General features: G+C 44.7%; 1 protein-coding gene across 1 annotated transcript; it reads right to left on the bottom strand.

The window, feature by feature from the left end:
- Nucleotides 1-1,547: 1,547 nt before the first annotated feature.
- On the bottom strand, nucleotides 1,548-15,414 carry LOC112080758 (rho-related GTP-binding protein RhoQ). Its single transcript, XM_024146663.2, has 5 exons — nucleotides 14,942-15,414; nucleotides 14,539-14,597; nucleotides 3,800-3,964; nucleotides 2,607-2,702; nucleotides 1,548-2,309 (listed from the first exon to the last, which is right to left on the bottom strand). Exons 1-5 carry the CDS (start codon nucleotides 15,081-15,083, stop codon nucleotides 2,148-2,150), a joined length of 624 nt encoding a protein of 207 aa, XP_024002431.1. The 5' UTR covers nucleotides 15,084-15,414; the 3' UTR covers nucleotides 1,548-2,147.
- Between the last annotated feature and the right edge of the window lie 621 nt (nucleotides 15,415-16,035).

Below are 16,035 nucleotides of genomic sequence, written 5' to 3'. Positions count from 1 at the left end.
ACAGTCAGTGTGACCAGCAAAGCACCCCCACACCATCATACCACCTCCTCCATGTTTCACGGTGGGAACCATTCATGCGGAGATGATCCATTCACCTACTGATGATAGTCATGATAGTCCCACTAAACCCAAACCAGATGGGATGGCGTATTCCTGCTGTAGCCATGCTGGTTAAATGTGCCTTGAATTTTAAATAAATCACTGACAGTGTCACCAGCAAAGCACCCCCACACCTCCTCCTCCATGCTTCACGGTGGGAACACGTGGAGATAATCCATTCACCTACTCTGCGTCTCACAAAGACATGGAGGTTGGAACCAAAAGTCTCAAATTTGGACTCATCAGACTAAAGGACAGATTTCCACCAGTCTAATGTCCATTGCTCGTGTTTCTTGGTCCAAGCAAGTCTCTTCATCTTATTGATGTCCTTTATTAATGGTTTCTTTGCAGAAATTTGACCATGAAGGCCTGATTCACGCAGTCTCCTCTGAACAGTTGATGTTGAGATGTGTCTGTTATTTGAACTCTGTGAAGCATTTATTTGGGCAATCTGAGGTGCAGTTTACTCTTAATGAACTTATCCTCTGCAGCAGTGAGTCTTCCTTTCCTCATAAGAGCCAGTTTCATCATAATGATTAATGGTATTTGCGACAGCATTTGAAGAAAGTTTCAAGGTTGTTGAAATTTTCCGGATTGATTGACCTTCATGTCTTCAAATAGGGCCATCTTCTGTATACCACTCCTACCTTGTCACAACACAACTGATTGGCTCAAACGCATTAAGAAGGAAAGTAATTCCACAAATTAACTTAAGGCACACCTGTTAATTGAAATGCATTCCAGGTGACTACCTCATAAAGCTGGTTGAGAGAATGCCAAGTGTGTAAAGCTGTTATCAAGGCAAAAGGTTGCTACTATTTAGATTTGTTTAACACTTTTTTGGTTACTACATGATTCCATATGTGTTATTTCAGAGTTTTGATATCTTCACTATTATTCTTCAATGTATAAAATAGTAAAAAAAGCATGCTGAAGTTGCAAAGTCGATATCCACGTTTATAAAACACAGGGCATCCACAGTTATTGTTATTTGTGATCGTAAACATTATTTTGAGCTAATTCTATGAGGGGGGAGAGTGTGCCATTTTTTTCATGTGAAAATATTTGTAACATTGGGGGGGGGGGGCATTTTCTTTAGGACACCATGACACCTTGATTTTTTAAAACTGTGCTTTAATGTACAGGGATAGGTATGTGGACTGTGCTTAATGTTGGTGCCGCTCTCCCCACATCCCTGTATCCCATACAGGTATGTGCATTCAATTATTTTCGCACCATTGGGCTACCGCCAACAATAAATCCAACATTTTTAATATTAGCACTGCAAGCTGAGCAAGAGAAGCAGATCGTGTCCTAAAATATGGGATCATAAAAAACTACCCATACTGGATGGGATCAAAGTATTATTATTATTTTTTAAACAGTATGCATTTCATTGGTGGTGGCTAAGGTGAGTTACCCAAAACATAATGTAAAGCACTTAGAGGCCTGATGGAAAGCGCTTTAAATAAATGCAATGCAATGCATCCATTCATTAATTTTTACAGCAGACAGTACAAAAAAGTTAAATGGAGTTAAATGGACACAATGATACCTCTGTGTTCTGACAGCTTGATACATATGTGTACAGGAAAAGCATTTTTTAAAAAAAGCTTTAAAAAAAAAAGAACATACTTTTGAAGGCAAATAAATTCTTACTGAAGGGCGTTGTTGACCTGGGTATTGTGCTCCTTTGGTAGTAAAGCTGCCCCCCCCCCCCCTCCAACTCCATTGGTCGACAGCAGGAGAGAGACAAAACCGCTCAAGAGCCCTCAACTAAAAATAGGGTCCTCATTTGTCCATTTCGGTCCTTCAGTCATTTTCCCCTTCTTATGACCTCTGTCTCTGTCATTCGTTCTGGTTTGTATTCAGGAGTGTATTCATTAGACACCAAATGGAAGAAAAACAGTCTGAAACAGGGTGGGGCTACCTGATCTTGTCCAATAAAAAAAATAAGCTTTTTTTTTTGTTTCGACATGTTTTCAGACATTTTCTGTTGCATGCCCTAATGAAAATGACCCAGGTGTTGTTGGACGTTCCCATCTCTCTCACGTGATGAGGCAGCAGTTGATACAGCGCGGCCCCAGTCTTCTCTTCAGGGCGCCCTTCTTCCTTTTGGGGGTCAGGATAGCGATGATGGCCTCATCAAACACAGTTTTCAGTCCTTTCTGGGTGAGAGCCGAGCATTCCACGTAGACACACGCGCCAATCTGTAAGAGGAAGGGAGGGAAGGGCCAGGCTGTCACTCAAAAAACTATCAAGGAAAGGGTTAACCTCGTCCACAGGTTAGCTTAGGGAGGAAGTCTGGTGTTAGTCTAATAACAAGGCTCAAATCAACAAAATGCCCCAAACCGAAGAGATCCAAAGTTCATCATAATGGTCATAAACAATTAGTTTGATGAGGGACAACCCATCTGTGTAGAGTAGGGTAAACCAACTACCGAGTGGCCCATTTACAATCTCAATTCCTTCTGGAACCCTCTGCTGGCTCCACAGTGATTACATACCTCCTTGGCTAGCTTCTGGCCCTGCTCTGTGGTGATGGGCTTCTCCTTCATGTCATTCAGTTTGGCAATGGTCTTGGGGTCGTCACGAAGGTCAATCTGAAACAGGGAGCGATAACGCAACACTTCCTGTCAGCACAGACAATCAGCAAGGCAGCCAATAGGCCAGCTTCTTAAGAAACTTCTTCAGTTGGAGCAAACAACTTGTTCATTTAACCATCTTCCCCATTTTCAAAAAGAGCAACTTGGGTCAGACTTCTGTAAGAAGTACTCCTCCTCTGTTTCACCATTCTTCAGCGGAGTAGAGAAAGAGAAACTCGTAGAGAAATGTGGCACATTAGTACCAGTGCAGAATTTCCAAACACAAACACTGTTTCTCTATTCTTATTATTTCATATGTTCTTGTGGATTTGAATTTAACTTCAACCACGAGACATTAGTCCCTTTATTTACTTGTATTTAAAATGCAGAGCCGACACACAGTGTCTGCTCGACCACGCGGTTCCTCTCTTACTACCACCCAAATAAAACAAATTCATCCTTTACCCGGCCTATGCCCCTTTACCCGGCCTACGCCCACTGATACCTGTAACAAATTCTTTATTGAGACAAATTCATTAACACATCTGTGGTTGTGTTTGATTTGTGGCGCTGGTCTGTCTGAATGGATTTGGGCCCGCATCGGTATGCAGTGTGAGTTATGGTTGGACTGATAAAAGAGCGGTGACTATCAGCTGACAGAAGGATAAATCACACGCCCACTCCACTAACCTCACCACCACCACCAATATGCCCATGTTCTATTTCTGGCGGCGGATGAACACCCACAAGTGTGGTTTGAAAAGTGTCTGGACTGATCTCTTGGAAAGTATCAGAGAGCTGTGGCACTAAATAGAAGTCAACTAATACCAAAAAGCTAAAAATGTTCCATTCGAAAATATCCACCTATATTTCTTTGTGCGTGTTCACGAATGGTCTTAAGAATAAAAGAAAAACAGAGAGCACAGCACATTTAAGTGGAGGTTCAGCTTTATAAATCACCCCCTCCCCTGTCAATGTGAAGTAGAGTGTGAGCATGAGTAGGGTGGATGTGGATAGAGCATGCCAGGCTCTCTGTGAAACTCAGCATGTGGAATGGCTAGGATACAGTATAGATACAAGGTTTGGGTGTGGTGGCTGTAGCTCTTTAGGCTCACCTGAGTGCCTATGAGGAGGTATGGGACACTGGGGGCATACTCCTGCAGCTCGGTGACCCACTCTTCCCTCACATTCTGGAAACTGGCCGGGTTGACTACGGAGTAGCAGATCAGGAAGACGTCGGTCATGGGGTACGACAAAGGCCTCAAGCGGTCATAGTCCTCCTGGAAAAAGTTAAGGGAGGGTAATATATAAAAGAGTGAGACACACACACGAGAGTAAGAGAGACATACAGGAGAGAGAGAGACACACACACACAGGGGAGAGAGAAAGACACACACACACACTCACACACACACAGGGGAGAGAGAAAGACACACACACGAGTAAGAGAGACACACGAGAGAGAGAGAGAGAGACACGGGAGAGGCACACAGGAGAGACAGACACATAGGAGAGAGAGAGGCATTAGGGGAGGGGAACAGGAGACACGGGGGAGAAAGAGAGCAACAGCCTTCCTTAGATCCTATCCACCAAGAGACTACCAGATCGTCTGAATTATTATTCATGAAATATTCAACCGGATGGAAAATGAGCTCCAAATGCAACCATCCTTATACTCCTCCTCACTGATGCAGAGGAGAGCAAACGTACACTGTGCTTATCTACTAGACTCCACCATGCACTGCCAAGCAACCAGGCTGTTTTATGGAAAATAGTGAATACTTTTATATGAAGGGAGTGATGAGCATAAAAAAAAATTAAAAGAACGGAGCGGATGTGCAGATTTCTACAGATGACCTACATCCGACTGCTTATTTTATTGCCGTCACTGACTGGGGCTATTGGGCATAATTTCACATTAGCAGTACTCTACAGGAAGTATTGCGGAAGGCATCAGACAAAATTGCCATCTCCGATAGGCCTCCGTTTATTGTGTGGACCTAAAATCGCAAATTCACATACCGTGTGCAACATGGTCGTGTTGGTGTAAATGAGACCTAGCGTTTCCTCATCACTCCCTGATAACTGATTCTGACAGGCTGTCCTACTACATCAGCCCATATGAATATTCATGAGTTGTCTGACTTTAGGAGCATCTACAGCACACCCAGAATGGCCAGAGTTTATATACGAGGGCCATACACACCCGGAATGACCAGAGTTTATACAAGTGATGCCGAGCGCACACATCAAGACTAGTTATGATATGATGGTGACGGGCAAGCTTGAAGAAAGGAATATATGACTTGTCTGATTAAGCTTAACAAACTAACTTAATCAACATGCCTCAAGTCAAGACCAGACTCATGGACCATTAAGAAGTCTTGGACAACCTTGTGGTGATGCCACCATAGTATCTGTTATTCCCACTCGTGGTGAGCGCAGTGGTTTCATGTGAATTCCCAAGTGTGTGTGTGTGTGTGTGTGTGTGTGTGTGTGTGAGCTAGAAGATAGAAGGTAGAAGAAAAAAAAGATATCCATATCAGGATACATTTCTTGATGTGATAAAGATAAATAAAACGATAAGTTTATAACATTAATGTGCTTGTTATTAATGAGTTTTTTGTTATTGTCTTTGAAACTACTACTACTAGTTTGATGGTTGTAGACCACCAATTGTCCCATTAACTTTGCTAATATGTGTAATTGTTATTTCATTTCAAACTTCACATTTCTCTAGTACAGGCTAATTATTATCAAATGAGCTATATCAGCAAAATGCCTGCGATAAGTGATCGATGTCGACCAGTTTCAGTTCATCTTCCCAGCTCTAGTGTGTGTGTGTGTGTGTGTGTGTGTGTGTCCTCGGTTCCCCTTATGGAGAACCCCATCCCAGTGTACTGTACTAGAACACACAGTAACACTCAGCAGTGAAACAGTAAACACAACATGTCTGGTGAAGGTGGCCAATCGCTCTCCTCCATCCCCATCACATGTCAGAAATGCTTCCCCAAAGTTCCTCAGTAAAAAGCATGAAGGAGGAAGAGTAAAACTACAAGAGGGGCCAGCAAAGAGGTAAGACAGAGGAAGGAGAAGAGAAAGGTTTATACTGGAGATGCTAATAAAGGCACTGAAGGCAGGGCAGATTCCAACTACTCTCCCCGTACGCGTCCTTACATTTCCATCAGGGCAAGGCTTTTTATGGCATTTCTACTTGGCTGGTATGTGATCTCAACTGTGAGCGAGTGTGTCAAGTCAGTGACATACGAGCGTCTATAATATCAGTGAGTCACTCCCCCCCTCTTCCTCGGGCCCAGCAGCTGTGTCAGAGACGCCTGTTCAGACGTGACCACAGGGAGAATAATGAGCGCAGGCACTAAACTTCATGGTCCAAAACACAAAACTGGTCTGAACACTGCACTGTAAAAAGAGGTTATTGTGTATTTTACAGTTTCTTGGTTGCCAGTTGGGATTAATATTTTATTTATTTATTATTAAATTCGTAAGCGCCCATTTAAAGCATTAAAAGAAAAATTAACAGGATATGGTCACTATGCCAGGGTTCTCTCATTTGGGCAGCAAGTACAAAACAGAGCAGAGGAAATGTTATAGGCGAGCGACGTGCTTTGATAATCCAAGCCAGGGATTACAGAATAAAGTTTAGGAAATTTACTGCTAGTCAGGGGTCAAGATTTGGGGTTTCAGTGGGAATGGGACTGGATAGGAAAACAGCTTAGGCTTTAGAACAAGAGAAGATGCAATTTTCCCTCACGCCTCTTCGAATTGTTAACAGATGCCTATGTAGTAAATTGTGCATAGGCCTATCAAATGTGTCTGTGTGAAGAGTCACTATGACAGCTAAAAGAGACACGCGTTGTTTGTAGGCTATACAGTGCATTGGGAAAGTATTCAGACCCCTTGACTTTCTCCACTTTGTTACGATACAGCCTTATTCTAAAATTGATTAAAAAAAACATTTAATTCATCTACACACAATACCCCATAATGACAAAGTGAAAGCAGGTTTTTAGAAATTCTTCAAAATGTATAAAACCGTCAAACTGAAATACCTTATTTACATAAGTATTCAGACCTTTTCTATGAGACTCGAAATTGAGCTCAGGTGCATCCTGTTTCCATTGATTATCTGGCCGCCCGGTCAAACTGAGCAATCGGGGAAGAAGGGGCTTGGTCAGGGAGGATACCAAGAACCTGATGGTCACGGACAGAGCTCCAGAGTTCCTCTGTGGAGATGGGAGAACCTTCCAGAAGGACAACAATCTCTGCAGCACTCCACCAATCAGGCCTTTATGGTAGAGTGGCCAGACGGAAGCGCCTCTTTAGTAAAAGGCACATGACAGCCCGCTTGGAGTTTGCCAAAAGGCACCTAAAGGACTCAGACCATGAGAAACAAGATTCTCTGGTCTGATGAAACCAAGATTGAACTCGTCGGGAACTCTTCGGGCTTCGGGACAAGTCTCAATGTCATTGAGCGGCCCAGCCAGATCCCGGACTTGAAGCCAATCGAACATCTCTGGAGACACCTGAAAATAGCTCTGTATCAATGCTCCCCATCCAACCTGGCAGAGCTTGAGAGGATCTGCAGAGAAGAATGCGAGAACCTCCCCAAATACAGGTGTGCCAACCTTGTAGCGTCATACCCAAGAAGATTCAAGGCTATAATCGCTGCCAAAGGTGCTTCAACAAAGTACTGTGTAAAGGGTCTGAATGCTTATGTGATATCTGTTTATATTTTTTATATTTTGCAGAAATTTCAAAAAATCTGTTTTTCCTTTGACATTATGGAGTATTGTGTGTAAATTGAAGAGAAAACTGTTTTATCCATTTTAGAATAAGGCTGTAACGTAACAAAATATGGAAAAAGTCAAAGGGTCTGAATACTTTCCGAATGCACTGTATGTAGGGGTTTCCTGTAGGGTTTATTAATGGCATTCGGGTCGCGTGTGCAGTCCGGCAGTATCAATTAGGCGTGTGCTTTGAATTGATGGTGACTTTGTGTGAAGTAAATACACTAGGCTAAAGTCTTCCATGTGACAAACTGTTTGGATAAATGTGCCATTTTGTTTTTTGCTAATCTGCTGCTGCGCATGTGTGTATTAGTGCGTGATCGAGGAAAAATGTTATTTCCCAGGTCTTTATATATATAGTTTTTATTTTTTTTAAATTTATTTTTATTATTATTATAATTTTTTTTTTTTTTTTTAATCGGGAAATGTGAAGAGTTCCCAGACAGTCCCGGGATCCAGGTTACCCATGTTAATCCCTAGTTGCCAGCTAGTTACTGAATTTCATATTACAGTACTTCACCAAAACTGTCTGAGCATTTCCCAACACGGGATGAACCGTGTAGAATAGATTGCTAGTTCAATCCGAGGTATCACATTCAAGGTGATTACATCGCACGCCATACAATGGCGCTTTAGACCCATGATGGTCAATGGGGAAACAGTTTAAAAACATCCACCCGCAGGCTGTAGTGTTCAAATGAACATGACATGTCTAGCGCTCTCATTGGTGTTCAAAGGGGCATGACATGTCTAGCTACCTCCCATTGGGGTTCAGCTGAGTGGAGAGGAACGAGGCCCTGCGGCAGCAGCAGATCCCATTTTACTCTCTACCCCCTGCAGGGATGTCTAGGGGGTCACATCTCAGGGAGGGCATCGAGTCACAAACTTAACAAGGCACTGTACAAAAAAAACTACGGGGGGAGGGTAAATAGTCATAGAAGAGTGATTGAAGGATGTGCAACTGAGTGTGAGTGCAGGAGGGAGTGAGAAAATTAGGAACTGAGCAGCAACAAAAGGGAGAGAGCGAAGAGAACGAGTGAAGAGACCGATCCCAGCGGGACTTCGTTCTGAGCCCAGTGTTGCCATGGGTACTACAACAGCACATAACATCCACTTCCTGCTCCGATACACAGAAGCAATGCTATGCTAGCTTGCTAGGATGAGTGCATCAGCTAGGGAGAGGATGACTGAATGAATAAAGACTCTCCATTCCATTCCTTCTGTTCTTGGCCCACATGTTCAAGAGCGAAGAGATGTGTTACGTATAGATCTATGGAATATGCGGGCCTCCCGAGTGGCGCAGTGGTCTAAAGCACTGCATCGCAGTGCTAGCTGTGCCACTAGAGACTCTGGGTTCGAGTCCAAGCTCTGTCGCAGCCGGCCGCGACCGGGAGACCCATAGGGTGGCACGCAATTGGCCCAGCGGCGTCCGGGTTAGGGGAGGGTTTGGCCGGCAGGGATGTCCTTGTCCCATCACGCACTAGCGACTCCTGTGGCAAACCGGGTGCAGTGCATGCTGACACGGTAGCCAGGTGTACGGTGGTTCCGACACATTGGTAAGGCTGGCTTCTGGGTTAAGTGGGCATTGTGTCAAGAAGCAGCGCGGCTTGATTGGGTTGTGTTTCGGAGGACGCACCTTCGCCTCTCCCGAGTCCGTACGAGAGCTTCAGCAATGAGAAAAAAAATGAATAAATAGATCTATGGAATATACAGGTGGTGTAATAAGCAATACCCAGACAAAAACATAGGGCAATGCAGATAGAACACACCTTACTGTATGCTGTTGTGCTCATGTGACTGTTAATGGGTTCACATGTGACAGCATCACAATTGCTTAAAAATACATCCTCTCCTTCATCCGACTTCAAGAGACCTGACAGGTGAAAACAATATGGCGGAAGCGCATCTTTACGCTGGCTTTCACCTCGTCTGTTCTTCCAGATCAGAGTGATGAAGAGCCGAAGAGAATATGAATTTAAGTCAGTTGAGTCAGAGCGTGTCTGCAAAGCCTTATTTTCTCTTTGAGAAAATGGTTAATCTTCCCTTATGAAACAGCTGAGGATTCTGGGAGCTTCAGATCTGCCAGGTACATAAATATTAAAAAGGGTCCTTGGAGCCAATAAAACATGTGTAATGCAGAGCAAGAGGTGGGGACTGTAGCTGGGGAGTGTGAATTGGGGGGGGGGGGGGTTGGTGGCTGGGTTGGACAAAGTTCCTCAACAGAGGTAAAGCATTAATTGTTGCACTCTTCATATCCCCGGCCTGAGCCTCCTAGGGTTGAATTACAGGATTCAAGAGCAGATTTGCAGCGGTCCACTCCCCCTTACTCCCTCTCAGCCAGCCCCTCGGTCTCGCTCGCTTCCTCTTTCCCCGCCGTCTACCTCGCTTCCTCTCCATCTCTTGGTTTCCCCTCGCTCTCTGGCACTCCCTTCTTTGATCAGAGGCCGAAGCTATAAAACATTACCAGCTGGCCTTGTGCTCAGCCTAAAGAAGTYGGKGGGGGGGGGGGGGGGWTKGGRGGCGCKGCKTTKGARGGRARGTAACTCTACTCTGTGGCCTCGGCGCCCACAGTCGACATCTGGGAAACTTCTCAATTTCACAGTTCTGAATCAGCTAAAACAAAAAGGATCTAGACATGGAGTTGCAATCACAGACAAAGGGGTAAACAAAAAGCCGTGTGAATCACTACTGAGTAGTAGATTTACGATGATTTAGTTTCCCCCAAAGAATGAGTTATGGCAGCCACAGATTTATGTGGGAATAATGATTGAGTCGGTGGAAACAATAGCAACTGTAATTTGCGACACATGTACTTGTATTTTATTAAATGAACAAACATTTCTCAACCTCAAATCTATTCACTTTTCACCGGGCGGATAATGTTTCAGTTCAGGACCTTATTTGGACTTCACACAGATAAAAATCAGGTTCAGAGGAGAGTTAACAATTCATCGCTGCATGTGACATGCCTTCGGTTCAGACCCAGCTAGGAAAAACAGAGCTAAAAGATTTTAAAAGGAAAAAGTGAGTGAGTATGTTCTCTTTCAAAAATGTGTTTCTGTGTATCACATATGGGGATTTGCCAGGACCACCAATACTCACTGAAGAACAAGTCAATAGCATATGTTGGGAGACAGACAGGTAATGTGGTGAATGAGGTGAGCGAATGAAGGAGCCACTCTCCCGCCCTCTAGTCATTCTCGCTTCTCTTCTTCGCGAAGAGCATTACTCTCTAAGCCAGGCCAACTCCAGTCCTCGGTGGCCTGATTTTCCCCAGCTAACACACCTGACTCCAATAATCAACTAATCATGATCTTCAGTTAAACATGCAATTAGTTTAAATCAGGTGTGTTAGCTAGAGATGGGGGGAAAGTGTGACACCAATCAGGCCCCTGAGGACTAGAATTGCCCAGGCCTGGTCTAAGCGTTCCCCAGCACAACTGGATCCCTGGTTTCCTGCTCATAAGTGAACCGTGAATGATATTGTTGCCTGGCGTACGTCTTTAGACCCCGTCGAAAGGTTGAGTACTGACCAAAAGTGTTTTTGCTGTGTGTAGAAATTGCTTTTCTGTTTCTCTGTCTCCGTTGGTAGCTAACTATTGAGACTCGGTTAGCCCATTCTGCAAGACTTTGGCTAACTAGGCTAGCTCACTGAGGCAAGCTAACCTGCACACACGGTAGCATTGCTAGCTCCCTTCTCTCATCTAGCTTAACCTACGTTCACCTGTTGCGTTAAATAGACCAACCATCTCAGCTTCACGGCTCCTTCGGTTGCAGGAGCACAATATATGAAGGCCAACTCTGCCCGCACGCGTTTCCCTTCCGCCATCACTGAGCTAGCTAGAGCAAACCTTCATAACCATCCCAAGTCCAGCGTTGAAGGATTTCTACCCTCAATGCAGCATTTGCTTGGGAAAAGAACATGCCCAACAGGAGCTTGACGACCCGGAGTTCCTGTGAGCACTGCAAACTACTGACTAGAGCAGCTCTGAGGAGGAGGCTTAAAAAAGCATCTCAATATCCCCTCACCCCTGAGCCAACCGCAAAAGCGGAGGCTCAGCCACTCATTCTCAGAGCTTTCAATGTGACCTCTTTTATTGTTACCTTATCCGGCTGAGCTACTGCAGGGGGTGGGGAAGCAACTGGACTCGGCTAACCTAGATCCAGATGCGTGGGAGGAGATCACTAGGATTACAGTCCTGAACTTCTGAACCTCCCATAGCGTCATTCAAGGCTGTGGTCGTACCATGAGCTGAGCAGTGGGAGAAAAAAAAGGTACCTTGGCTGAGTTAATCCAGATTGACAAAGAAAAAGAAGGTGGACCTCCTGGATGCCCCAATTACACCCAAGGAGTTGGGGACCACTGTCACCGCAATGCGACAGAAGTGTGATATAGGTAAGAAAGAAGGCGACGCCATCAGCTTCTACCTGCCCTGCAGACCCGGGCTTTGTGGCAGGCCGTTGGTTCCAACATCTCACTCCAGTCTCACAGCTGGGAGGGGGCAACTAGCTGGCCTTGGGGGACTGAGGTCCCCAGCGACACAGCGGTCCCCAGCGACACAGCGGTCTGCTAAGACTCAGGCTAGGCCCCTGAACCAGGCCAAACCTGTAGGTAAGCAGTCCTATGCTGCAGCAGGGTTCCGCCTTTCTAACCCTCCTAAGGAAGGTAAGGGTCGGCCAACCTAGGGCGCGGCCCTGGCGTCTGAGGTGGATAGAGAGCAAAGCCTACGGCTCCCTGCCCTACCTTCTCTCCTCAGGTTTACCGTTTGCCACTCCATCCTCTCTCTGCGTTTTGCAGCAGTGGAGAGGGCTGCATTTGAACAAAAACCTATTCTCTGTGCAGCAGCTCTCTTTGTAACCGTGCTCACATGAGAAAAATGCACCTTTTGTTCCCCCACCTTAGAGCCCACAGCTTTTTACATGTAGCCTTCCCAGAAGAGCCATGGTTGTCCAGGACACACATTGCGCAACTACTAGGATTGAACGAGCGCTCAGGGTGTTATGCTCTTTGCTCATTGGGTAACCACATTAGTCGCTCTTCTACAGTATCCTGCCGGATCACGCGGGCTATTAGATTTATTTATAATGGCGAGGGTCACAGCCTTGGGAGAGGTTTTGCACACACTTGGCATTCTCCAACGGTCTTGAAGGAGTTCCCACATATGCTGAGCACTTGTTGGCTGCTTTTCCTTCACTCTGCGGTCCAACTCATCCCAAACATCTCAACTGGGTTGAGGTCGGGTGATTGTGGGGGCCAGGTCATCTGATGCAGCACTCCATCACTCTCCTTCTGGGCCAAATAGCCCTTACACAGCCTGGAGGTGTATTTTGGGTAATTGTACTGTTGAAAAACAAAATAGTCCCACTAAGCCCAAACCAGATGGGATGGCGTATTGCTGCTGTAGCCATGCTGGTTAAATGTGCCTTGAATTCTAAATAAATCAATGACATTGTCACCAGAAAAGCACCCCCACACCTCCTCCTCCATGCTTCATGGTGGGAACACATGCGGAGATAATCCGTTCACCTACTCTGCGTCTCACAAAGACACGGCGGTTGGAACCAAAAATCTCAAATTTGGACTCATCAGACCAAAGGACAGATTTCCACTGGTCTAATGTCCATTGCTTGTGTTTCTTGTCCCACACAAGTCTCCTCTTCTTACTGGTGTCCTTTAGTAGTGGTTTCTTTGCAGCAATTCGACCATGAAGGCCTGATTCACGCAGTCTCCTCTGAACAGTTGATGTTGTCTGTTACATGAACTCTTAAGCATTTATTTGGGCTGCAATTTCTGTGGCTGGTAACTCTAATGAACTTATCCTCTGCAGCAGAGGTAACTATGGGTCTTCCTTTCCTGTGGCGGTCCTCATGAGAGCCAGTTTCATCATAGCGCTTGATGGTTTTTGCGACTGCACGTGAAGATATTTTCAAAGTTCTTAATTTTCTGAATTGACTGACCTTCATGTCTTACAGTAATGGACTGTCGATTCGCTTTGCTTATTTAAGCTGGTCTTGCCATAATATGGACTGGGTCTTTTACCAAATAGGGCTATCTTCTGTATACCACCCCTACCTTGTCACAACAACTGATTGGCTTAAACGCATTAAGAATGAAAGAAACCCACAAATTACCTTAACAAGGCACAACTGTTAATTGAATGAAGCTTAGAGAGAATGCCAAGAGTGTGCAAAGCTGTCAAAGGCAAAGGGTCACTACTTTAAATGAAGAAAAATTCTACTTTGAAGAATCTCAAATATAAAATATTGATTTGTGGAACACTTTTTTGGTTGCAACATGATTCCATATGTGTTATTTTACAGTTTTGACATCATCACTATTCTACAATGTAGAAAATAGTTAAAAAAATAAAACCTTGAAGCTGTCCAAACTTTTGACTGATACTGTATATGTTACAGCACTTTGATTTCACTAATAAATGTGTTGAAATGGAATCAAATCTGTTTCTGTCTTTCAGTCATTGTTAAATAGGATAGATGGGCTATATGGTCTGCCTATAACCAGCCTGAGTAGGCCTATAACTCCATTCCTATTCCATTCAGTTTAGAGGAATTTATCAAATTGGAAATGAGCTATTATCAGGCTGGTTAATGCGATGCAAGCCAATCAAGGGCAGCTACTGAGTTGCAACTCTGGCATACTGCACACTTTTCACTAAAAGTTCCGTGCTAAACAGTATGCCACGATGAGTAAATTGTATACAGTTTATGTATGTAATATGCTAGTATGGTATTCGGACAGCCAGTGAAAACATCCCTACTAGACACTGGACATAAGACCCCTGTTCCTCACATAATAGACCCATTGAAATGATTCGCTAGGCCTACAACCACTGTCTACCACAGACCAGACTGAAATTAGAGCAATGTGTGAAAACCACACCTGTTGCAGTTTATAGAGTCTGGTCAGAATGTCAAGCTTGTGGGTGTGTCCAGAGCACCATTGGTTAACCGTGGGGGGAGCACGTGGGGATAGGTTGTGTCCTTGGATGTGGCATGCAGCCAGAGTTATAATAAACCCACTGTACCTGACCAGCGGTGTCGTACAATCCCAATAAGTACTGCTTCCCGCCAACGTTGACACTCACTGCAAAGCAATGAAAAGGGCTAGTTTAGAGAGAGAGCGAGGTCTCACCCCCTCCCTTCACCTGGAGGCAAACAGGTGGTTTTGATGACAGAAACAGATGTATTCCTATGCAATCTGAGCCAAAGGTCGAAAAAGTAAGCAAAACATTCGAGCATACACTTCACCTAAACATTGTATTTCGGTAGACTATACAAGAAAATTGGCATAGATTAAACTCATGCAACTGTAACTACCCTACTGAAGGAATGATGTCAGCTTTTATAATTAACGATTGGGTAATTGGTAATGGTTCCATTCGAGAAAACACACATGTATAATCATGACATGTTCCAAATTCCCCTTACCTGCATAATGGTCAAACACAGTGGGTACGTACTCCTCTGGAAAGGCGTCGTTGGCATAGCTCATCAACAGACACGTTTTGCCCACAGCACCGTCACCAACCACAACGCATTTCAACATAATAGTGCCGGTTCCGTTTGCCATGATGCTCTTTTGATTACCATCATCCTCCGACGCCCTGTTTTCCTGAGATGCACGGCGATCCCCACACCACAGGCATCACCAGAGTCCGACTGCGCGACGCACGGAGACCAGTGGAAATTCAATTTCTTCTCATCGCCAAGGGTCACGGTTTCCAAATGTTGGCTTACATTAGTTTAATTTCCCTTCTGCATACACAAACTGCACATACACTGTGTAGGGTGGCTATATACCGGTTTAGCAAAGTCTAGAAAGTCGAAAAGGGCGTCACTCCCGTCCCCCGCCCTATCGGTGATGTCTTTAGAAGCCCACTGCCAAGCCTGATCCCCAGTTCGCCCCTTGACTCTCGGTCCCTCGCCTAAATTACATCGGCACTATAGACAAGGTGGGTTCGCTTGTTGTAGAGGCGGGGCTATACCCGAGACCAAGGGGCTCTGGTAAAAATCCATATATTGTGGTTAGTTTATTGATTTTAGTCTACTTTTTTGCAATATTCATATTGGAGTGTCTCTAAATATCTCATTTGTCATCGTTCTGACACTTAATTTGCATCTTTAGACAAACATGTTTAGGCATATACCTAATGCATAATGGTATTCGATTTAGACTTTCTCTTACTTTCCTGATTAATCCAAAATTATTTTAAAACATTGCACAAAATCATTAGCTCTGACTCATAGGGATTATACTGCCAAGATCTGCATTAGCAAAGTATGACAATGTCATGATGACCTGAGGATTTAGCCTAAATGAGAGGTCTGGGGGTCTGCAGTAAGAGACTGGCTGGTTGCTGGCAATGGATGAAAGGGAAAGGGGGATACCTTGTCAGTTGTCCAACTGAATGTATTCAACTGTAATGTCTTCCGCATTTAACCCAACCCCTCTGAGAGAATGGAAGGGAGTTATTGTGAGGATCCTGCAGACGGAGACAACACAGGAGGGAGTGGGAGCTGTG

The sequence above is a fragment of the Salvelinus sp. IW2-2015 genome, unplaced genomic scaffold (genome assembly GCF_002910315.2).
Source record: "Salvelinus sp. IW2-2015 unplaced genomic scaffold, ASM291031v2 Un_scaffold16475, whole genome shotgun sequence".
Taxonomy (NCBI): Eukaryota; Metazoa; Chordata; class Actinopteri; order Salmoniformes; family Salmonidae; genus Salvelinus; species Salvelinus sp. IW2-2015.
Note: the sequence above shows the minus strand (reverse complement) of the source record. Positions and strands in the feature narration are given on the sequence as shown.